Source organism: Schistocerca cancellata, chromosome 5, assembly GCF_023864275.1.
Source record: "Schistocerca cancellata isolate TAMUIC-IGC-003103 chromosome 5, iqSchCanc2.1, whole genome shotgun sequence".
In the NCBI taxonomy this organism is placed as follows: domain Eukaryota; kingdom Metazoa; phylum Arthropoda; class Insecta; order Orthoptera; family Acrididae; genus Schistocerca; species Schistocerca cancellata.
In genome coordinates, this window is record NC_064630.1 from 428,563,292 (window position 1) to 428,589,492 (window position 26,201).

Consider the following 26,201-nt stretch of genomic DNA (forward strand, 5'->3'; position numbering starts at 1 on the left):
GAGATATCGAGGAAGTTGTACGTTTATAAGAATCTATGGTCAGAATGTTTAAATATGTTCGAGATATCGAGAGAGTTTAGGAGAATTGGTGAGATTTGTTACACGTATTTTGATCTACTTGGTTATTGTGTTGTACTGAACATCAAGCAAACAAAATGCCAACGAAGAAGAAAAAGTATAACGCACGGTTTCCTGCGGTAAGCAGTAAACATGTGGATTGTTTACAAAACAAATCATTGATACTTGTTAATGAAAACTATTTAACTGTCCGCGTTTACCATGAGATCACAACTGTAACATACTTCCAAATTATTTATCAAGTTGCTTAACATAGATACCTATTCAAAAGATTTAAAATCTAATTGAGCTATGTTATGATTAATAATAGACATCTGTTTTAACAGAGCGTCAATCATGTAGTTAAAAAATAAATGTAAAAGCGTGCTCTTACTGTGTTGTAACCTCATTGTTTACATGTTTACCTTTCTCTTTCACAAAAGAAAAAGATGCAAATTCAGTTTATGTTATAGGGTCGTATTAAGAAGATCATGCAGACAGATGAAGAAGTGGGAAAAGTGGCGCAAGCCGTACCTGTCATAATCTATATCCTTTGCATTGTTTATCCTTAGTCGTTTATGGTCAGCTGATGTGTAATTCATTAAATTGAACAAATATTTTAATATTTCCTGGTTGGTAGGCTACTTTTTTATTCTTATGAACGAATTTTGTATCGTACATTTACACATTTTTACTACGAATGTTCGAATACAATCATATTACATACATATCGAATTTGTCAGATAAGCATGTTTAAAATGTGAGGTTTTAGTAACTAAGACAATAATTCTTAATCGTTTTTTGACTTTTTGTCTGGCAAGAGTTTATAGATCACTCCCTCATTAATTATCACTTGCGTCAGCAATTGCAAAGCAGTCCATATGATTTGAATTCACATAAAGCATTAACACATGATATTGCAGTACGACGACAGGAATTTTGTAAATGCACGTGATGGACTGACTATTGTCTGTGTAAGTTAAACAGGTTAAATGTATTGCTTATTTTTCACGATGATGATGTCTTGATTAATAATGTTTTTGATAAAGTAGAAATGAAATAAGTGTTTGGAAGCTTTACTGTTTTACAAAACTTCTTGAATGTTATTTTTGATTAGCCAAATTCCTATCTGCTTGCTGATGTTGAACGTCTGTAAAAGAATAGGTTGAGGTCTTTGTGCTCACTGAGGAAATATTTAAACAGATTATGTCACTGAGACAGTAATCAGTATATATAATGAATTAAGTAAGTTATAAAGAAAACTATAGTTACATCAAGTAAATGTTCAGCTTAGTCTTTTAAGTTTTTGCAAGCAAATGGATTATTTAGGTCTGTTGAACATCTGATGTCTTTGCAATGGACTTACAACTTAGCAGTGTTTAATGATGTATATTATCCATAATAAGGTCTCTCTGACAGTGGTAGTCATCAGTTCCCAGATATTCCTCATCACTGGAACCATAGATAAATAGTTTATGCATGTGAAATATCAAACCATTTTTTTGTTAGGATAAACCACAATTGGATTTGCCATTTTCTTTTGTACTAGTACTTCCTAGACACAGGATAACTTGGAACTTCACATCAGTTGCTGTGTTTACACAGATAATGAGAGAGCAGCAGACAGGCAATGTTTGTTGAAATAAGAGGCGAAGAAATATTGTCTCATTCTCCCGTCAGTATATCACAATCTCCAAAATCATAACACATTCTGAAGTAACAGGCGGACATTTTCACAGCCGAGATTATTAAGCAAATTTAACCTGTGTTTTAGGTCCAAACCAAATCTCATAATCTGTGGTGTTTTTAGAAGAAACAGTGAAATATATGTCACAACAAAGATTATTCATTTAATATTTCTAAGTGAAACTGTCAGTCCAATCTAATCACAACCTGATAATTTGTGTGTCACAATCAAAATTAAAAAAATTATTGATGCAGCAGTTTCAGCTGTGCTGTTAGACTCTAACCTCGTAATTTGTGACATATTTGTAACATCAGCAAAAAAGAAAATGATTTCAGTTTCAACAAAATGCATTGCCTCATTTATTGTCTTCCATTGCTTAGCTGAAAGTATCATGCAAAACGGACATGTTGCCAGACTCTAAGGTAACGAAACACTGCTGTGACTGCAGCTGGTCATGGTCAAGACTGTGGTCCTGGCTCTGATATAGTCCAGCTTGAAAGTGCAATACGAAACTCAGACAAGGAAGAGGTTCTTAAATTGTGAATTGTGAGTACTGCAAGAAACCAAGGAGAACTAATGGCTGAAAAAAAATCATTAGTTTTTATTTATTTACCCACACAGTAGAGTAGAAGGTTGGTAAAAACATAACTACTGATGAAAATTCAAATACTGATGTAATATTAGAATATAAAATGCTAAAGTCATCATAGGTGATCCAATTTTCATATTCCTGTATTTCTTCCTGCATTGAATCTTCATGTCTTCCTTTCATTTTTAATTATGAAGGTGCTTAACATTGAATATTTCCTAATTTTAAAATTACTTTGTCACTGATCTCTTAGTGAATCAACACTTATGTGTGTGTATTCCTTAAGACATTTGATTTAGAATCTTATTATTATTCAGGTTTGAAAGTATATTAATGAAACGCGTGCACAGTGCCACTCTATTTTAAAAGTAAATAACTACCAGAGTATACCAGAACTTCCATTCTCTGTTGTTGAACTTAATTAAAAATTGCCTCTTTTATGGCTCCCAACAGGACAGTACAAAATTTGAACAAAGATTGCAGTCAGGCTCTAATCAGAAATATCAGTCACTTGGCAGTGCTGTATGCTGTTAATAAGTGTGTGAACTACGTCAATCGATGACCCCCTTGTACCTGAAGAATATTATGCAAATTGTGTAATGTTCAAGGTGTAGTAACATAATGAGGTAGACAAAGGCAAGTGTAATTGATAGTGGGGCATTTTGCTAGGTGCTGCATTTCTTGTGTACTTTGGTCTTTTAAAGTTGGCTGGTTAATGTTCTCTTTATGAATAAATATTAAAGTACTGGAGAATAATTTCTCTTATTTTTGTGATGGGAATGTTCAGCTGTAGTTTCCCTCTGTATCTCATGCTCTCGTAGTCAATAGGGCATTAAACCCTAGTCTTCCTTCCATGCTTCCTTTGAGTATCCTGTATGTGATCTTTGAATTCAGGCATGGTTTCAGGTGAAACTGTTGTGTTCAATCGGGAAGCCACACCCAGCAACAGCAACATCATAGTGCATCTGTGCCAATGTACGTAAATGATTGCTTGTGGCCTTAATAAGTGGCTCACAGACTGCTGACCTTGCGTCACATTCCTCACCTTCATTAAGAGATCTTATGAATCCATGTCATGTATAAAATTTGTGCAGTGGAAAGGCACACTGGCGGCCGACCTTGGTTATGTTTGTGTTATACTTTTTTCAAATAGTAAGACAAGTGAATTTATAATAAATGATCAGTTCCACATTTGTGGACCATTAACTTTTACTCCGTCATACATTTGGTAGTAAATGGTCTGTAACTCACCCTTTGAACTGTTATGTGCCAGATAGTGGATTGTATTGTCATCATCATTGATAATGTGTCATTGCCTTATTTGAATCGCAAGCAGTTCATCTCATTTCTCTGACGTAATATAACATGAGAAATATTTTGATTGTTTTTATTCACTTGCTTGTTGGGTCAGTTTCAGCATACATAGACAAAAAAAAATGGGGTTTTATTCCCTTCAGTTGTAGAAACCATATGTAGTTCATTATTTTGTAGTGATGTTGCATTACGTTGTGTTCAGACTTTTTTCAGCTCTGAAACATTTTCTGTTGCTCCCTTAATTCGAGCATATACACTAGTAGTAAATGATCATGACATATATTTTGCACATTGTTTCAATTAATTTAATGCTGGGCTTGAAAACTATACACAGTTCTGAACTTTTAAGGAGTTTTCTCCCAGTATTTGTCTAAAATATGACAATAAGCACGTAGAAAAGTCCGACTAATTAGTGGGAATACAGAATGTGGGAGGAGCACACCACAGTACAGTTAAAGCACTTAAACAAATATTTACTTCCAGTGTTGATTGTGACAGGCATAAGTGATATGTAAAAGTAGAAAAGCTACGATACATTACATACTTCCATTCCAAGGTGTCATAAAGGATCATTGTTTTGGGGTAATTAATTTAGTCGAGGTAAAGTTTTCAATGTCTCAAAGCAAACAATATGAATTATTTGTGGTGTGAACTTGAGAACATCCTATTAAGGTCAGTTCAAGCAACAAGGGACTATAACTACAACTTCGCTATGTATTTATTCTGCAGTGAAATTCATCATAAATAATAAATCTCTCTCTCTCTCTCTCTCTCTCTCTCTCTCTCTCTCTCTCCTTCTCCTTTTTATTTATTATTTATTTACCTCAAACCTCAGTTCATCGAATTAGTACTAACAATAAACAAGAATAATCTTCAACAAGATTTGAATTCACTTACTTTGCTCTAGAAAAGTATCGATTTTTCAGGAAGACGCACATTCAAGAACTTTTCAGCAACCATAGATGTTTAGCTACTAATAAAGTCAAATTAAGAGGAGCCTACAGGGGTTATTGGTAGCTAACCCTTTGCACTCGGTTGATGAATTTCTTAATAGAAGCAGTTGATGCATATGTTGTTAAGTATTATTTTTAATATCAGATAATGTGAGGATTATGTAAAATCTTACTTCTTCTCATCTTCAGTTAGTTAGTGAAGTAATCAGTGTAAATAAATTTTGTAAACTGCTTTCTGTCTAGTGATATGTAGCTACAGCATACTAGGAATTATTGTGTTTACCTTAGTGTATAAAAAATTACATGTTTGTTTCGACTTTCGGTATTTTCTCACAAATGAAAACATAAGACTTGTTTTACTTGTTGTGTAGGAACATTAGTGTAGAGCTTTTTTTGTACATTATATACTCTTGTATTTTGACACATTCAACTTTGTGAGGCTCTCTCACTATGGCTCTGTGGAGCAAAAGTATGTCTCAATTAATCTAACCCTATTCCACTCCTCATCCCAATTGTGTACCCCCATCACTTCCTACTCTAGTTCATTCTCAATTTTCTCATCCAGTGAAGGTTAGGGCCACAGTTGAAAGCAGCCATGTCATGGACCAGCTGTTCTGCAATTATATTTTGATTGGAATGACAAAGTGATGTACAGGTAGTTGTTTACAGGACAGCTACCATAGCAACAACCAATTAGAGCACTGGTTTGGTCATACCCTCTCTTCTGTGTTCAGTTAGCTAAGACTACTAGGATCCTGCTAAGTAAACTCAGTATTGCATGTGCACGTATGAATGTACTCGGTATAGAACTGAGTGGCTGCTACATTGCATTAGTGCATAGTGATAAAACAATAAAATCTTCTGCCTCCTTCCTCACTCCTTTCCATCCTCAACTGTCTATCACTGTTATGCAGATCTTTGTACGAGTTGTAGCACTGTATGTGGTTCTGACAACTAACCAGCTATCTATGGCCAATACCTAGATGTAACAAATGGCGAACTTCACTATCCAGTTTTCTTCAGCATGTTTTCTTAACTCTTGTACCCAGAACATTGGAGCTCTTTGTAGAATCTCTGCTCAAAAAGGCAATGGAAATTACGAGTGCTAAAAATGCAAAGACTTTGAGTCCATCTCACATGTAAGTATATTGCTGTCTTGTTGGTTCCTTATTGAATTAACTTTATGCAATACTTGCTATAATTATTTAAGTTAGTGTAATGATAAAGAATAGTGTTAGGTATTAGAAGAAACACGTGTTGATCTGCACTTTGTCAAGTGTGATTGCAAACTTACTATATTGAGAAATTAATTAGGAATGCTTATATTGTGTGCTGTCAACTGCTTGTTTCTGAACATAAATTTTTTCTGGTTTTTGTATTATTCTCACATAGCTTACGAGATAAATCACTTTCTTTACATTGTTCCTATCCCCTGTGTGTTTTTCCTATCCATTAGCTCCCTGAAATTCACAGGTCATGTTATTCTTGTTCAGCTAACATTGTTGGTTGTGTCAGGTTCTTCACTAGTGAATGATGTATTGTAATAATTATAGGTCTCATTTATGTGTGTTTTACTATTAGCCTAATTTTTTATTTTTAGCTTCTGAACTGAACTGTTACTTTGTCAGTTGAAAATGGTTATTGTGCATTAAAACTGTGTTCTTAAAGTGTGTAAGACATCATTATTCATGCTGATAGTAATTTGTATTATATACACTATTATAAGAAATAGGGTTAGTTACACAGTGTCCCCAGCCTTAGTGTTAATATGTAAAACAAAAGACTCCATCTGGAATCTTTAATAGTCCTTTGATATTACATCAAATGCAAAACACATTAGACTTCACTCTCGTTTTCATTCTTCCACAAGTGCATCTATAAAACATAGATCTACTTATTGTAGTTGAATATGATGAGAATGGGTGTAATAACTGAAACGAGTCACATTTGACATTGAAAGTATGGACATCAATGGTGAAGGTTCTGGTCACGAGACCACAGGTTGCAAAGTTTCCTCCTCTGTTGTTGAATCATAATCTGGCTTAATAAGCAATACCCTTCTACATGGAGGATATCAATTTCTTTATAAATTATTTATAGCCTTGCTGTGAGTAGATGAATTCTTCTGCTTTGTATAGACTCTCAAATCACTGAAATTTTGTGTAAGTTCAAACAGTACAATTCTGCATTTGATAAATCACAGTAGTCTTTTGTGCATGGACATGCTCTTATTGGTGCATTTTCACTTTGAAAAATGCTTATGGCTTCCTGAGGGTACTGTTTCATTTGATGGACACTGCAGGGAGCCACTACTGAAGGAAACATTCTGAATCTTTGCTTACATGTTGCAGGGCATTGATGCTATGACTCAAGCTAAAAATAAATTCAAGAAACATGGTTAGAAACAGTAATTTGACTTTTTAATTAAAATAAACTTTAATAGCAGTACTGGTGTCTCCTATGTGTACATGCAATTGAATTCAGAATTAAATTATTTTTGTCATTCTGATCTGCCTTACAGGAAACAGTGTATTCTGTCAGAAAGTCGTTTTGATTTTCTGAAAGATCTAGTAAAAAATTTACCTGATGTTGCCAGCTGTGATGGTGAAGAGGGAAATTCACCATTTCTTCCAAGCCCGCCCTGTGGAAACACTGCAGGTTACATTGATTTAAGGTATTACATTTATATACAGTTACAGAATTAAGCAGTCTCTTAAAGCTAGCTTTGTTTTTCAAGTAATCCAAGTATCTATTTCTTGCAACATTACTTAACAATAAATAACTTGCGTGTGGTGGAAAAATTAATTATTGTTATGAAAGACTTCCTGGTGCCCTGGCTATTTGTTTGAACCATGTTCTAGTTATGGCTTAGAGTTACATAGTTTTCAGTGGTCATCATATATCGTGCTTCCAATTCCGTATCTGTTCTTTTCAACAGTTCTACGAAGTCCTTTGCTGTCTCTGACAGGAGTGCATTGTTCATGACAAACACCATAGTTTGTATTTCTTCTCCTTGAATTTTCATTTCTTATTCAAATTTTGCTTTCCCTTACAAGATTATGGAATAGGAGGCAAACTTTTGCAAGCAATTAAAGGTCTTTACATGGATAGTCAGGCAGCAGTTAGAGTTGACAGTAAATTGAGTTCATGGTTCAGAGTAGTTTCAGGGGTAAGACAAGGCTGCAACCTGTCTCCACTGTTGTTCATATTATTTATGGATCATATGTTGAAAACAATAGACTGGCTGGGTGAGATTAAGATATGTGAACACAAAATAAGCAGTCTTGCATATGCGGATGACTTAGTTGTGATGGCAGATTCGATTGAAAGTTTGCAAAGTAATATTTCAGAGCTAGATCAGAAATGTAAGGACTATGGTATGAAGATTAGCATCTCCAAAACGAAAGTAATGTCAGTGGGAAAGAAATATAAACGGATTGAGTGCCAAATAGGAGGAACAAAGTTAGAACAGGTGGACGGTTTCAAGTACTTAGGATGCATATTCTCACAGGATGGCAACATAGTGAAAGAACTGGAAGCGAGGTGTAGCAAAGCTAATGCAGTGAGCGCTCAGCTACGATCTACTCTCTTCTGCAAGAAGGAAGTCAGTACCAAGACTAAGTTATCTGTGCACCGTTCAATCTTTCGACCAACTTTGTTGTATGGGTGGATTCAGGTTACCTTATCAACAAGGTTGAGGTTACGGATATGAAAGTAGATAGGATGATTGCAGGTACTAGTAGATGGGAACAATGGCAGGAGGGTGTCCACAATGAGGAAATCAAAGAAAAACTGGGAATGAACTCTATAGATGTAGCAGTCAGGGCGAACAGGCTTAGATGGTGGGGTCATGTTACACGCATGGGAGAAGCAAGGTTACCCAAGATACTCATGGATTCAGCAGTAGAGCGTAGGAGGAGTCGGGGCAGACCGAGGAGAAGGTACCTGGATTCGGTTAAGAATGATTTTGAAGTAATAGGTTTAACATCAGAAGAGGCACCAATGTTAGCACTGAATAGGGGATCATGGAGGAACTGTATAAGGGGGGGGCTATGCTCCAGACTGAACGCTGAAAGGCATAATCAGTCTTAAATGATGATGATGATGATGATTTCCCTTACTGTGTGTTCAGTGTACAAATTGAATAATGTCAAGGATAGACTGCAACCCTGTCTCACTCCCTCCTCAACTACTGCGCTCTTTCATGCCCTTTGACTCTTATAAACTGCTGTCTGGTATCTGTACAAGTTGTAAATGGCCATTCACTTCCTGTAGTTTACTCCAGCTAGCTAGTGAATTTCAAAGAGTATGTTCCATTCAACATTGTCAAAAGCTTTTTCTAAGTCTACAAATGCTATAAGCATTGGTTTGCCTTTCTTTAACTTATCTTCTATGGTAAGTTATACGATCAGTATTGCCTCACATGTAACGTGTTCCTACATTTCTCTGGAACCCAAACTGATCTTTCCTAATGTTGGCTTCTGCCACTTTCTCCACTCATCTTTAAATGGGTTGTGTCAGTATTTTGTAACCGTGAATTATTAAACTGATAGTTTGATAATATTCACACCAGTCAGCACCTGCACTGTTTTGAATTGGAATTATTACTCTTCTCTAAATCTGAGGCTATTTTGCCCGTCTCGTGCATCTTGTACATGAGGTGGAATATTTTGTCGTAGCTGGCTCTCATAATAGTTCTGAAAGGATGTCTGCTCTAGGGGCCTTCTTTATATTCGTTCAGTCTTGGAACTTGCCTTCCGTTGTTTAGTACTGGTTTTGTGTCTGAGCTCTTGATATTCACACAGCTGCTTCACTCTTCTCCAAAGGCCTCTTTAATTTTTCTGTGGGTGGTATCTATATTTCCCCTAGTTTTAGATGCATTTCTAGGTGTAACATTTGTCCACTAGCCATTCCTGCTTGGCCAGTTTGCACTTACTATCAGTTCATTGTTTAGATGTCTGAATTCCCTTTTGTGTGATTCATTTACTACATTTTTATATTTTCTCCTTACATTAAAAATATCTCTTGTGATATCACAGAATTTCTACTGTGCTTTTGTGTTTGTACCTGTGTGACCTTCTGCTGCCTTCACATTTCATCTCTCAGTGGTACCCATCTGTGTTTTACTGTATTTCTTTCTCCTATTTCAGTCAATTGTTGTCTAATATCACCTTTGAAACTTTAGACAACCTCTGGTTCATACAGCACATCCAGGTCCCATATCTTTAATTTCCTAGTCATTTTGTAGTTTCTTCTTTTTTAATCTTACAGTTAATAAATTATGGCCCGAGTCCACAACTGTCGCTGGAAATTTCTTACAGTTTAAATATGGTTCTGAAATCAAATCTCTGTCGTACCATTATATAATCAGTCTGAAACCTTCCAGCGTCCCCAAATCTCTTCCATGTCTACAACTTTCTTTCCTCACTCTTAAACCAACTGTTGGTGTTGATTAAATTATGCTGCATGTGACATTCTACCAAGGGATACATTTTTCATTCATTCCCACCTATCCATATTCTCCTATCCTGGGACGTTTATTAGGATATGGCCACAAACTATAACTTATGTTCATTATGGTCTCCTCACTCTGTAACATACTGGATTTGTAACAGGGCCCTGCAGCATATCTGGTTTAATTACTGACGTTGTCATATGCTGTCCTGTCCAGGAAGAGTCCAGTTACACCCCTGATAGATAATCTTTCAGACATTCCCACAGTCAGAAATCACATAGATTTAGGTTGGGAGATGTGGAAAGCCATTTTGCATAAAAATAGTGGTATGGACACAGTTAGGTTCTTGCAAAGCTGGAATCGTGTTGGACAAGGAAGTCCTTATAATGTGCAGGTGTCACTGCACACCTAACTGGCCCGCAAGGTGTCATCTTCTCAAAGAAAAACAGACCAAGAATGAAAGAGCTTCTAAAACCACACTACACAGCCACGTAAGCTGAACGAAGTGACTGTTTCTGCACATGTGATTGAGTAGAAACCCATATACAAAAGTTCTGTGCTTTCAAGGACCGTGCAGATTGAAATGTGCCTTCTCCATCTAAAGATGGCCTGTCATCCATTTCTATGTGTGGAAGACAGAGGGCAAGATCACAGCAAATCTTGGGACTTCATGATGCACATTTTAAATCTTGTAGGAATACCAGAGTAAAATGTGCCACAAAATCTTTGGAATTATTGACCAGGGAGACAGAATTCTCATCAGCTTGAGAACTGGCTGCAGAATTTGAAGCATGTGCTTCACAGTTGGCTATAGCTACAGCAACTTTATTTATCAACTACCAGGAGAATTAGCTTCCTCCCTCCTCCTGCTACACCACCTAATTCACCTGGCTCTTCAAATATCTTGATCATATTCTGTAGTCCATTTACTGACCTTTGAAGCTGTTTCTGTTGGCGCATTTATGCAATGTGGTGCTGCTGCTGTTGCCGTTCTGATAAAAAAGCTTTTCCAACAGTGCATGATCTTTCTTCTTAACAGCCATTGTGTTTCATATGTAAAACTTCAACCTTTTTAATCCTTTACACCAATGGTCACTTCACAAAAGAAATCAGCATGTGTCGCCAAGTGACAAACAGCATACTGACGTCAAAACAGGAAACATTTCACTTTCTGACTGCTTACAGCACCATATTTTCACCTGGTGGCAGAAATTGGGAATATTTTTTCAGCATACTCTGTGAGTGCTCCAACTAGTGAACATACCTACAATGTTCCAGTGTCCTGCAGTGTATGCAGGCTGCACTGCAGCACTTGCAACACCATTATTATAACAACCCAGTTGGAAATTGAGAAGAAGGGATCTGTATAAATTGAAATAACAAGAAGTTGTCGAGAGCTTTAAAGTGAGCAGCACATGGCAACAGTTAACTGAAATAAGGGTAAGGAAGACAATAAAGGAGAATGATGAGTGCTCTTGACAGATGAAATGGTGAATGTGGCTGATTATCAGATAGGAAGAGCGGCAAGGCCCAGTAAAAATCCTTGGATAATGCATGAGAGATTGAATGTTACTGATAAAAGGAGTAAATATGAAAACACATTTGAAGCTAGCAAAAAGGAATATAGGCATCTAAGAAATAAGGATAATAGAAGTGCAATCTGGCAAAGCAGGAATGACTAGATGTGAAATCCAAGGCTTTAGTAGCATGCATCCAATACCGCAGTAAAATAGATTCAGTGGTAAGAAAATTAAGAGAAACCTAAGAACAAAGTGTATCAACTGTATAAATGGTATAAGCTCAGGTGGAAAGCCAGTACTAAGCAAAGAAGGGAAGACTGAAAGGTGGAGGGAATACATAGAAGGAATAACTTTTGAAGATAATGTTATAGAAAGTGATGTTGTAGATGAATGATATGATGCTACGGGAAGAATTTGACAGAGCTCTAAAAGAAATAGGTCAGAATAAATCCCCTGGAGGAGAGAATACTGCCTCAGAGTTGTGCAAGTCCTTGGGAGATCCAGCCATGACAAAACTATCCCACCTTGTATGCAATATACCCGAGATGGCAAAATATCTTCAAATTTTAAGAAGGATTGTGTAATTATGTAAAAAATTTCTGGTGGAGTGTAAATAATTTAAGAGTAAAGGAGATCACTGAACAAACAGCAAAAATGTTGAGCATTGACAGGTGCTCACACAAGAGAGAAAGAAAACTTGCTAGCTTGTGGAATAAATCCTTTGTCAAGCTAGTTTTTGGCAGGTGGACTGGGTGGTGCGTGGGTTTATTGAATGGGGTGGATAGGTGGGGGGGGGGGGGGAGATGCAGGAAGAGGGGCTGCAGGTGGGTGGCTAGTGGCTGAGAGGATACAGCAGTATCTGCAGTGATGAGAACTCCTTTGCCCAGTATGCTGAAGGTCTCACGAGGGCCTTCACAGACAGGCACTAGCCCCTAAGCCTTGTCTCCAAACAGGATTTCCATGCCATATCCTCACACACCCTTAATCCTCCCATTAACCCCAAGAGCCAGCCACAAAGGAGCACCTCCTTTGTCAGCCCACATCACCCTGTACTGCAACAACTGAACCATGTCCTTCATCAGGGCTTTGATTATCTTTCACCATGCCGAGAAATGAAGGACATCCTACTCAAGATCATTCCCACCCCTCCTAAAGTGGTACTCCTTTACCCAACTAACATGTATAACACCCTAGTTTCCTCTATGCCACAGTGATCGTATCCTTGTGGAAGATTCTTGTGCAAGGACTGTCCAATCCATTCAGCTAGGACTTCCTACTCCAGTCCTCTCACAAACTTATCTTATTCCATCAGATGGAGAGCAATCTTTGAAAGCAGCCATTTAATATACCACTTCTGCTGCAATCATTGCTCAGCTTTTTATGTCAATATGACAACCAGATTGCTGCTCACCAGAATTAATGGCCAAGAACAAAGTTGACCACCCAATGGCACAACATGTTCGATTTCAATCGTTGCTTTGCAGCCTAGGCTATCTGGATCCTTCCCTCCACTGTCACTGTTTCTGAACCATGCAGATTGAATTATCCTTGCAATTCATCCTTTGCTCCTGTGGCCTACCCGACCTCAATCTGTGTTGTCCCACTGTTCTCACACCTGCCACCCAACAGTTTCCTCTTCCTCTACCCTGTCATACCCATCCAATATCCAATCTACATCTTGACATCACCTTCAACGTGCACTGTACCCCACTCTCTCCACTACCCATATATTACCTGCCTAGTCCAAGCACCTGCCACACTCACTGCAAGCTGCTAACCACCCACACCCAACCGATCTTCCTGCCTCTCTAACCCAACCTAGTCGACACAATCTCCATCCCGCTGTAGCCCCACTGCTGAAGTTAATCCTGGCATTGTGTGTCCAGTGGGTACAATATTGGACATAGGCAGGGGTGTGTGGGTGTGTGTGTGTGTGTGTGTGTGTGTGTGTGTGTGTGTGTGTGTGTGTGTGTGTGTGTGATGGGGGAGGAGGAGGGGGGCTCCAATTTGAAAAAGAATTTATCTCGAAAGCTAGTGTGTTTTAAATCTTTTTTCTGTGTGCCTGTCAGCAACCCAGTGCTTCTGCTATTCGGTGAGTGGTCTGCTTTACTCCCAAATAATTTAGATTCTACCAGAACTGGAGAAGATGCACATGGACAAAACAGGAGCCACCATATATATGAATCGATTCCACAGACTGAACGTGAGGAGAGGGGCTAGTGTAATTGGTTAATACAAACCATAAAAAATTGCACGGAAGTATGTTTTTTAACACAAACCTACGTTTTTTTTAAATGTAACCCCGTTAGTTTTGTTAGCACATCTGAACATATAAACAAATACATAATCAGTGCCGTTTGTTGCATTGTAAAATGTTAATTACATCCGGACATATTGTAACCTAAAGTTGACGCTTGAGTACCACTCCTCCGCTGTTCGATCGTGTGTATCGGAGAGCACCGTATTACGTAGGGATCCAAAGGGAATGGTGATGGACCTTAGGTACAGAAGAGACTGGAAAGCACATTACGTTCACATGCTAACACCTTTTTATTGGTCTTTTCCACTGACGCACATGTACATTACCATGAGGGGTGAGGTACACGTACACACGTGGTTTCCGTATTCAATTACGGAGTGGAATAGAGTGTGTCCCGACATGTCAGGCCAATAGATGTACAATGTGGTGGCCATCATTTGCTGCACACAATTGCAATCTCTGGCGTAATGAATGTCGTACACGCCGCAGTACATCTGGTGTAATGTCGCTGCAGGCTGCCACAATACGTTGTTTCATATCCTCTGGGGTTGTAGGCACATCACGGGACACATTCTCCTTTAACGTACCCCACACAAAGAAGTCCAGAGGTGTAAGAGCAGGAGAACGGGCTGGCCAATTTATGCGTCCTCCACGTCTTATGAAACGCCCGTCGAACATCCTGTCAAGGGTCAGCCTACTGTTAATTGCGGAATGTGCAGGTGCACCATCATGCTGATACCACATATGTCGACGCGTTTCCAGTGGGACATTTTCGAGCAACGTTGGCAGATCATTCTGTAGAAACGCGATGTATGTTGCAGCTGTTTGGCCCCCTGCAATGAAGTGAGGACCAATGAGGTGGTCGCCAGTGATTCCGCACCATACATTTACAGTCCACGGTCGCTGTCGCTCTACCTGTCTGAGCCAGCGAGGATTGTCCACGGACCAGTAATGCATGTTCCGTAGATTCACTGCCCCGTGGTTTGTGAAACCTGCTTCATCGGTAAACAGGTAGAACTGCAACGCATTCTCTGTTAATGCCCATTGACAGAATTGCACTCGATGATTAAAGTGATCATGTAATTGCTGATGTAGCGACACATGAAACGGGTGAAAGCGGTGACGATGCAGTATGCGCGTGACACTACTTTGACTCAGTGCACCGGCTCTCGCAATGTCCCGTGTACTCATGTGTGGGTTCATGGCAACAGCAGCTAACACACCAACTGCACCCGCTTCTCCTGTGACGGGCCTGTTACGGACCTGTTTGCGTGCTACGACCATACCTGTTGCATACAGTTGGCGGTAGATGTTTTGCAATGTGTGGCGCATTGGATGCTCTCTGTCCGGGTACCGTTCTGCATACACCCTGCAGGCTTCAGCTGCATTTCGTCGACACTCGCCATAGATGAGTATCATCTCCGCCTTTTCAGAGTTCGAATACACCATGGTTACAGTTCCTACAACACTACACTATCACAGACATCTGGTGCGGAGACGAATGCAGAATAACAATAGCAGCAAGCACTACATGCAGACACTGCGACAGCTAGACCAAACCACAACAGCGCACTACAGCCACACTCGTAAACACGTTCGTCATCGTAAAAATGTCCCTGCAGATACTGCTCGCCGACCGTGGCCCGTGTTTGTTACAACACGCAACTGAACGTCGGAGGTTTCAAGCGTCAACTTTAGGTTACAATATAATGCTTTGCCCACACATACAAAAACTCAAAAAGTTTTTTTAAGCATTCACAAATGTTCGATATGTGCCCCTTTAGTGATTCAGCAGACATCAAGCCGATAATCAAGTTCCTCCCACACTTAGCGCACCATGTCTCCATCAATGAGTTCGAAAGCATCGTTGATGCGAGCTCGCAGATCTGGCACGTTTCTTGGTAGAGGAGGTTTAAACACTGAATCTTTCACATAACCCCACAGAAAGAAATCGCATGGGGTTAAGTCGGGAGAGCGTGGAGGCCATGACATGAAATGCTGATCCTGATCTCCACCACGACCAATCCATCGGTTTTCCAATCTCCTGTTTAAGAAATGCCGAACATCATGATGGAAGTGCGGTGGAGCACCATCCTGTTGAAAGATGAAGTCGGTGCTGTCAGTCTCCAGTTGTGGCATGAGCCAATTTTCCAGCATGTCCAGATACACATGTCCGGTAACGTTTTTTTTCGCAGAAGAAAAAGGGGCCGTAAACTTTAAACCATGAGACTGCACAAAACACGTTAACTTTTGGTGAATTGCGAATTTGCTGCACGAATGCGTGAGGATTCTCTACCGCCCAGATTCACACATTGTGTCTGTTCACTTCACCATTAAGAAAAAATGTTAATTCATCACTGAAAACAAGTTTCGCACTGAACGCATCCTCTTCCATGAGCTGTTGCAACCGCGCCGAAAATTCAAAGCATTTGACTTTGTCATCGGGTGTCAGGGCTTGTAGCAATTGTAAATGGTAAGGCTTCTGCTTTAGCCTTTTCCGTAAGATTTTCCAAACCGTCGGCTGTGGTACGTTTAGCTCCCTGCTTGCTTTATTCGTCGACTTCCACGGGCTACGCGTGAAACTTGCCGGCATGCGTTCAACCGTTTCTTCGCTCACTGCAGGCCGACCCGTTGATTTCCCTTTACAGAGGCATCCAGAAGCTTTAAACTGCGCATACCATTGCTGAATGGAGTTAGCAGTTGGTGGATCTTTGTTGAACTTCGTCCTGAAGTGTCGTTGCACTGTTATGACTGACTGATGTGAGTGCATTTCAAGCACGACATACGCTTTCTCGGCTCCTGTCGCCATTTTGTCTCACTGCGCTCTCGAGCGTTCTGGCGGCATAAACCTGAAGTGCGGCTTCAGCCGAACAAAACTTTATGAGTTTTTCTACGTATCTGTAGTGTGTCGTGACCATATGTCAATGAATGGAGCTACAGTGAATTTATGAAATCGCTTCAATCATTTGTAATAGCCCTGTATATGTATATATATACACATATAAAAAACAAAAACAAAATTTTTTTTCCGCTTTCAAAACTACCGCTGCTATAAAATCCACTGTTTCCAGTTCACAAACAGTTCCTTTCACCTATTAAACAACCATTTCAGCTAGTTCTAATAACTTTCACTTTATTTCCATTTCCGTTTTTCCCACATCACTGACAATTTTTAGCCGCTTCCCACAGGTTTTAACGTCATTATTTCTTCGTCAGACAATTGTTAACCTCATTTTCATTATCTGCCACCACAAAACCACTCCTTTAATACATTTACACGCATTTAACGTGTTTAGGCGGCAACACTACCACCTAACCTTTGTGCACATCATTGTTTACCAACCCAAGTTCACCACAGGATCAACATAGCTCATCTTTAACCAACACATTTTCGACTTTTTTCACACCAGATCTCCAGTTGCTTTCTAGTTCACCTTTATTTCTCCCCATATATTTTCATTTTCATTTCAGCCCCATGTTACACTTTCCACCTTCTAATACCATGTCACCCTCACAACATCCCCACAACGACCCCATTAAGTTTTATTTACATTCCCTCCGCAAACATGCCTTCGCCCTAGCCAGATTACACTCCCATATTTTATTCACTCAGGCTTGTCTGACGTTTAGCATTACCCCCAAAGGCCTCACACTTAAAGTTCCCATCTCTGGCTGTAACCATTCATTCCATCAGTCCCTACACCAGTTCCAAACTGAACAATCCAGTGCCCTCACCCACCTAATCCTTCACCTACACATCAACTCAGCCAACGAAAACACCTGTCAACTCCTATCCTTAATAAAAGTCCTCAATCTTTCCTCTCCCACATCCACACCGGCTGTTCAGAGCATCCTCCTACAGGCCAACCGCAAATTAGAACAGCATGCCACCCTCAACCTCAAAAAACTATCCAATCTCCTGGTTTCCCACCTCCGAAAAGGCAACTCACTCACCCTTCACAACCTTTCCAGCAAACCTCAACCTCCTCTCATTGCACACAGACCCAGTCTCTCCCATCTACTCAATCTCCCACTTCCAGCTCCATTCCCCCCAAAACCTCAAAATTCTAATCGATACAATCTGGAACCACAACACCCTAATTCAGTAGTTAACCTTTTGTCCAAACCTCTCTCCCAATCCGAAACCTCTGTCCTATCCAAAGGCCTCACCTTCAGCCCTACTCCCAGATTCAACCAACCAGCCCTCGTCAAAGATTTACTGTCCTACACTCGTACTCTCTGCTGGAAATATCACTTTGCCATGAAGAAAAATGATCCTAATCCTACTCCTAATGATCCAACTCCCCAAGACACTATCCAAATTGAATCCTGCCTGGAACAGTTCCGTCCTCCGTCACAGCGGGACCCACCTCCTCTTCCTCAAAATCACCCTCTCCAAACCCTCCAGGAATTTCTCACTTCCAGCCTTGCCTCTCAATCCTTCTTAAAAAACCTTAATCCTACTCCCAACATCACCACTGCTGAACCCCAGGCTATCCATGATCTGAAGGCCGACCGATTCATCGTCATTCTTCCGGCCGACAAGGGTTCCACGACCGTGGTACTTGATCATCGAGTGTATGTGGCTGAGGGACTGCGTCAGCTTTCAGACAACACTACATACAAAGTTTGCCAAGGTAATCCCATTTCTGATGTCCAGGTGGAGCTTCAAGGAATCCTCAGAACCTTAGGCCGACTACAAAACCTTTCACCTGACTCCATCAACCTCCTGACCCCACCGACACCCCACACCCCTACTTTCTACCTTCTTCCTAAAATTCACAAACCCAATCATCCCGGCCGCCCCATTGTAGCTGGTTATCAAGCCCCCACAGAACGTATCTCTGCCTATGTAGATCAACACCTTCAACCCATTACATGCAGTCTCACATCGTTCATCAAACACATCAACCACTTTCTCAGACGCCTGGAATCCTTACCCAATCTGTTACCCCCGGAAACCATCCTTGTAACCATTGATACCACTTCCTTATACACAAATATTCCACACATCCAGGGCCTTGCTGCGATGGAGCACTTCCTTTCACGCCGATCACCTGCCACCCTACCTAAAACCTCTTTCCTCATTACCTTAGCCAGCTTCATCCTGACTCACAACTTCTTCACTTTCGAAGGCCAGACATACCAACAATTAAAGGGAACAGCCATGGGTGCCAGGATAGCCCCCTCGTACTCCAACCTATTTATGGGTCGCTTAGAGGAAGCCTTCTTGGTTACCCAGGCCTGCCAACCCAAAGTTTGGTACAGATTTATTGATGACATCTTCATGATCTGGACTCACAGTGAAGAAGAACCACAGAATTTCCTCTCCAGCCTCAACTCCTTTGGTTCCATCAGATTCACCTGGTCCTACTCCAAATCCCATGCCACTTTCCTTGACGTTGACCTCCATCTGTCCAATGGCCAGCTTCACACGTCCGTCCACATCAAACCCACCAACAAGCAACAGTACCTCCATTATGACAGCTGCCACCCATTCCACATCAAACGGTCCCTTCCCTACAGCCTAGGTCTTTGTGGCAAACGAATCTGCTCCAGTCCGGAATCCCTGAACCATTACACCAACAACTTGAAAACAGCTTTCGCATCCCGCAACTACCCTCCCGACCTGGTACAGAAGCAAATTACCAGAGCCACTTCCTCATCCCCTCAAACCCAGAACCTCCCACAAAAGAACCCCAAAAGTGCCCCACTTGTGACAGGATACTTTCCGGGACTGGATCAGACTCTGAATGTGGCTCTCCAGCAGGGATACGACTTCCTCAAATCCTGCCCTGAAATGAGATCCATCTTTCATGAAATCCTCCCCACTCCACCAAGAGTGTCTTTCCGCCGTCCACCTAACCTTCGTAACCTCTTAGTTCATCCCTATGAAATCCCCAAACCACCTTCCCTACCCTCTGGCTCCTACCCTTGTAACCGACCCCGGTGTAAAACCTGTCCCATGCACCCTCCCACCACCACCTACTCCAGTTCTGTAACCCGGAAGGTGTACACGATCAAAGGCAGAGCCACATGTGAAAGCACTGACGTGATTTACCAACTGACCTGCCTACACTGTGAAGCTTTCTATGTGGGTATGACCAGCAACAAACTGTCCATTCGCATGAATGGACACAGGCAGACAGTGTTTGTTGGTAATGTGGATCACCCTGTGGCTAAACATGCCTTGGTGCATGGCCAGCACATCTTGGCACAGTGTTACACCGTCCGGGTTATCTGGATACTTCCCACTAACACCAACCTGTCAGAACTCCGGAGGTGGGAACTTGCCCTTCAGTATATCCTCTCTTCTCGTTATCCACCAGGCCTCAACCTCCGCTAATTTCAAGTTGCCGCCGCTCATACCTCACCTGTCATTCAACAACATCTTTGCCTCTGTACTTCCGCCTCGACTGACATCTCTGCCCAAACTCTTTGCCTTTACAAATGTCTGCTTGTGTGTGTGTGTGTGTGTGTGTGTGTGTGTGTGTGTGTGCGCGCGCACGCGAGCGCGCGCGCGCGAGTGTATACCTGTCCTTTTTTCCCCCTAAGGTAAGTCTTTCCGCTCCCGGAATTGGAATGACTCCTTACCCTCTCCCTTAAAACCCACATCATTTCGTCTTTCCCTCTCCTTCCCTCTTTCCTGACAAAGCAACCGTCGGTTGCGAAAGCTTGAATTTTGTGTGTATGTTTGTGTTTGTGTGTTTATCAACATGCCAGCGCTTTCGTTTGGTAAGTCACATCATTTTTGTTTATATATATATAAATTAGAGGGAAACATTCCACGTGGGAAAAATATATCTAAAAACAAAGATGATGTAACTTACCAAACGAAAGCGTTGGTATGTTGATAGAGACACAAACACACACACAAAATTCAAGCTTTCGCAACCCACAGTTGCTTCATCAGGAAAGAGGGAAGAAGAGGGAAAGACAAAAGGATGTGGGTTTTAAGGGAGAGGGTAAGGAGTCATTCCAATCCAGGAAGCGGAAAGACTTACCTTAGGGGGAAATAAGGACAGGTATACACTAGCGCGCGCGCGCGCACACACACACACATCCATCCGCACATATACAGACACAAGCAGACATATCTGTGTGTGTGTGTGTGTGTGTGTGTGTGTGTGTGTGTGTCCTTTTTTCCCCCGGTCTCTATCAACATACCAACGCTTTCATTTGGTAAGTTACATCGTGTTTGTTTTTAAATATATATTGTTTTTGTTTTTAAATATATATCCCATCCTCCTAAACCTTGTGTTCTGCATTCCTTTGTTACTGTCTTGAACTTACGTGTGCATTGTCTCTCCTGTTTTGTCCATGTGCATCTTCTCCCACATTCTCCCTATTGCCTTTGTTGTGTGCAGGCTTCACCAGCCCTGACAGTGTTGTAGTGCATACTTTTGTGACATCCTGTTACATTGGTCATAGCTGTTTAAGACTGCATTACATGCTGTGTCGTGATGAATCGCAGGGACTACCTGATAGAAGGCTTCACCCAACTGTCTGACTCTTCCATTTACAAACTCTGCCATAGTGATCCCATCTCAGAACCCCACTGAAATCCTTAGACTCATCCCGGAACCTGCCACCTTGATACCATCTCCCTCTCCACCCCATTAACACCCTGCATACCCATCTTTCATGCTCACCAAAATCCACAAACCCAACAATCTTGGGTGCCCCATTGCAACTGATTATGGTGCTGTTACTGAAAAATTTTTCACTCTGGTTGACAAACTCTTCTTTCCAATTGCCCAAAACCTTCACTGTCTCTCCATTATTTATCAGTTTTGATAAACTGTAAAATACTGACACAGATTATTTATAAAAGAATAGGAAAGTTGATGGAACCTGTCCCAAATGGAGATCAGTTTGGGTCCCAGAGAAATGTAATAACACACAAGACAATACTGTACCTATATTTTATCTTAGAAGGCGGGCTGAAGAAAAGCAAACATGTTACAATATCTTTATAGCATTTGTAAACTTAGAGAAAGGTTTTGACTATCTTGTCTAGAATACACTTTTTGAAATTTTGAAAGTAGTGGGGATAAAATACAGGTAGCAAAAAGTTATCTACAACTTTTACAAAAACCAGACTGCATTTATAAGAGTGGAAGAACGTGAGAGGGAAGTAGTATTTGAGAAGTGAGGGAGAATAAGGGCACCAAGGAGAAATTTGGAAAGAGAATTGAAGTTCAAGGAGAAGAAATACAACTTTGTGGTCTGTTGATGACATTATAATTCTGTCAGAGGTGGGAAAGGACTGGGAAGAGCAGTTGAAGGGAATGAACACTATCTTGAAAAGAGGTTATAAGGTGAATACCAACAACAGCAAAAAAAAGGGTAGCGGAATGTAGTTGATTTAGATCAGCCAATGCGAGAGAATAGGAAATGAGACCATAAAGGAATGTTATTTGAGCAGCTAACTGATGATGGCTGAAGTAAATAGTATATCAAATACAGGTTGCCAATAGCCAAAAAAGGTTTCTGGAAAAAGGAAATTAGTTAACATAGAATATAAAGTTAAGTGTTAGGAAGTCTTTTATGAAGGTATTTGTATGGAGTGTAGCTTGGTACGGGCATAAAATTAGAGCAGTCAGCAGTTCAGACAAGGCGAGAATAGATGTTCTGGTAATGTGATGGTACAGAAGAATGAAGATTTGAAGGTGCAAAATCGAATTGGAGAAAAAGAAATTTGTGGCACAACTTGGCTAAAGGAAGATACTGGTTGATAAAACACTCCATGCATCAGGGATCCTCAATTTGATAATGAAATGAGGGGGAAGGGGTAAAAATTGTAGACAGTGATGAAAGCTTGGATGTAGTAAGTGGGTTCAAAAGAATGTGGGTTGCGGTAGTTCTTTTTTCTCTCTCCAAATGAACAGATTTGTCCAGTATTCAAAGAAAAATGTGACAACCAACAAAATTGTGTTGCTTCTTAGTTCATCAATTTTTCTTCATGTACCTGCATTCTTTCTGAATATACTGTACTTAAATGTATTAGTCATTGTAATCCAAAAACAGTGTGTTAATGATGTTTATTTTTATATAGTTTCTTGTCATATTATTTGCATATTGGATGAATGTCACTGGGTTTTTATACTTGGAACATGTTGTTGAAATTACAAATGAAGTGCACCCTTGGTAGTTAAAGCTCTGGTTAAAAAGGAAATGTCACAGCCATAAGTTGATCAGTTTTTCCCCATCCTATTTTTTTTTTTTTTTTTGATTGGTGGAAGTATAGGGCATGGACAGAGATTTGTAAGTTTGGAGTTGTATGATAATATGACGGAGGTTTGCGTATGCTGCTGTATGTCATTGTTACTTTTCTTTTTTTTTTAAAAAAAATTGTTGTGTGTGGGTACTAAAAGTTTTGAATTTGTTTCTAAAATTAATATTTGTATTTTGTTGTTATACAGTGTGGGCACCCGAAGACTACCTGAAACAGATGTAAAGAAAGAGATGGGACAGGAGCCTGTAACACCAACACCAATTATGTCTCATCCGTTGCCTGTTCAGACTGTCCCAGCTGTTGTAACGAATCAGCTGCATGCTAATTTCTACAAAGAAACTGATGACTCTAGTCCAAGTTATGGTCAGGTTCCAGTCACATCTGAAGGTACAATTGGAAGGGGTTCTATCTTCCATGTTACGCCAGCTGACTCACCTCAACCAGCTGCTGTTGTCATGCCAGCAGTAGAAGCAATCAAGCCTGAAAGAGTTGAATCAAACTTGCTGTGTAGCACTGCAACAGGTATCACTTCTGTGATTGATACTGTCAGCAGTAGTGAGACTGCTATTGGTGCTTTCAATGCCCAGACACCTCTTGTTATACCACAGTATGTTAAAACTGAGGTCAGCATTGCATTAGATGATGACTGTGATACAACTTAATAGTTATGGTGGTGAGTTAAAGATAACAAATTACTGAAGAGACCAACTTCTAATTTTGCAGTATGTATGTTCTTTGACAAATGTGGTTTTAAACCATAAATTGCTACATTACAGTAGGAATACAATCGGGCACTTTGTGTATGTGGAACGTCATTGAAAGTGTACACACTATTGTTGAAGGTACTGATCAGTGTAGGAAGAACAGTGTTCGGTATTTGCATAGGTCGCCTGTACAAAAAGGGTGATCAGTAGGTTCTTCTTTCGGATGGTGTGTTGTGGGAACAGTGCATAATGACAGTGAAACATTTACTTTTATGTTTTTTGTATGTAGTTACTTGCAGCTTTTTGAAGTTTTCAAAAAAAACTTGTAATAAAAAGGCAAAAGTTTCAGCTTTAGTACTGAAATCTTTGGCACTGCTCATTTAATTTTAATTGTGTGTTTGATAATTTTGTTGTTAATATTTGTCTTAAAAATTTTCTGCCTTTTGTATGGCTTTATTTGTAATATTTTTACGTATGTGCTCCTTGTGAAAAATGTGGAATAAACTTAAAACATGTTCTGTTCGTATTTCTGTTTTGTAAAGTTCACCGGAATGGCTTTTCGTATTGTTTCTTATATTGCATAGTATTTGTTTCTCGTACATTTCAAATTACCAAAAAAATACATGGAAATATTGCAAAAGCATATTTCACATGTGTGTTTCATTTAGGCTTCATCTGTAAGGATTTACATATGAATATGTATGTAGAGCAATCTTTGCACATTACTACAATGCAATATTCTGTAAGCTGCATAAACTATTAAAATTTATACTGTCTTTTGTATTCATATTTGAATTTGCTTTGACATTATCTGCCATTAATGGCAGTGATGGTCCTTTTTAATATAAGGCTGCTGTTAATGAAATATTGAGAAAGTCCCATGATTGTGTTTCTTTTAGCTAGTATTGAAGACAAATAAGAACAAATGTTGTGCATTCTGCACTACCATTTTGCTTTATAAGAGTGTGCCCATTTCAGTTCAGAACTGAAATAGGTCAAACCAAGTAATTATCTGTAACTTGCAGAGACTGTAGAAAGCAGAACGTGTTGTTGAAATAGTGCATTGCAGAATACTCATGTAGACGTGTAATGTTTTGAATATCCTTTGTGTCAAATACTTTCAGTCATAAACATTAACAGTACACAAAAATACTTTGGCTGTGTTTACCATCTTTGTTGTATAATTTGGAACTGTACAGTCCTTAATGTCTTCATGTTTTAGTAAAACAATTGAGAAAATTCTAGTGTATAATGATTAGAAATTTTTATTTATTTTTAAAATATAAGAATAAAAAAAACACCATTAAAATTTGTAATACTGAATGAGCACTCATTTAAAAGAAATTAGTAGTAGTAGTTGATATCTACGTGTCACAATGCATCACCATATCAAAGTTAAATGTGCATAGTATGTAGTAACAATATGTGCATGAGTATTTTTGTTATGGACAGTATCTGTTCATGTTCTCCAGTCTTATCTTAAGTGAGAATTTTCAAGCTCTGTAATTTACTGAGTGTACTCTCATTTTGGGAAAAAAATCAATAAAACTTGTCAATTTTTACCCAGAAACATTTGCTGACATTGTGCTCTAAATCTAAAGTGTGAGATACAGTACAGGTGTTTCTAAAAATATATTTACAAAAATAATTTTATGAGAGAAGTAACATCAGTATGGAATGTCGCATTGTTATCAGAAGCACACATTCTTCTGCTTTTTAGTTCAGTTTAGGCCTAAAAGATTCTCTAGTGAACCATTGGCTATTCTGTGTAGGTATATCTAGAACGCATTGTTTCTGCATCTATTTATTCACAATGGATGTACGTTGTTCCGTTGTTTTTGTATTCTCCTAGACTTGTGTGACTTGATTTCTTAGTGTTCTCAAATATAAAAATGCTCTAAAACCACACCATATTGTGAAGGAGGATGATGCTGAAACTGACTACAACAGAGACAAATCAAAGTAATTCTTACTAAATCTCCAAGCAGAATTTAAAGGAATAACTAGTGTGAAGCTTTCCCAGAGATTTGCTTCAGGGTGGATAAAGTTGATCATACTTGAAATACTAATAAATATATTTAAGAAAATCTGTCTAGTTTTGCATCCACTTCATATTTCAAATAGCTATTGAATACTGAAGTTCGAAAGTCTGCTTCTTACTACAGTACCAGTTTCGATATTATAGTGATCTTGTAATTATGAGAAAGATAATATGTACGAAATTTCTTACATGTGTGGTAAACTGCAGTGAAAGGACTTGAAAATGTAAATCACCTTGCTCAAGATAGAGAGAAAACAGTACAAGTAACTGTAAAATGTATTAAAAACTGAAAAATGACTTTTAAAAATTTAATAAAATACAACATTTTGTGTTTGAAACTAACATGGTACTAGTGCAGATGCAGACAGACGGAGAAACATGCA

General features: G+C 39.6%; 1 protein-coding gene across 1 annotated transcript; it reads left to right on the plus strand.

The window, feature by feature from the left end:
- The first annotated feature begins 14 nt into the window (after positions 1-14).
- Positions 15-25,347, plus strand: LOC126187346 (dr1-associated corepressor). The gene is made up of 5 exons (XM_049928371.1): positions 15-197; positions 531-603; positions 5,646-5,739; positions 7,122-7,274; positions 23,261-25,347. The coding sequence occupies exons 1-5, from the start codon at positions 156-158 to the stop codon at positions 23,733-23,735; spliced, it is 837 nt and encodes a 278-aa protein (XP_049784328.1). The 5' UTR covers positions 15-155; the 3' UTR covers positions 23,736-25,347.
- Positions 25,348-26,201: the final 854 nt, after the last annotated feature.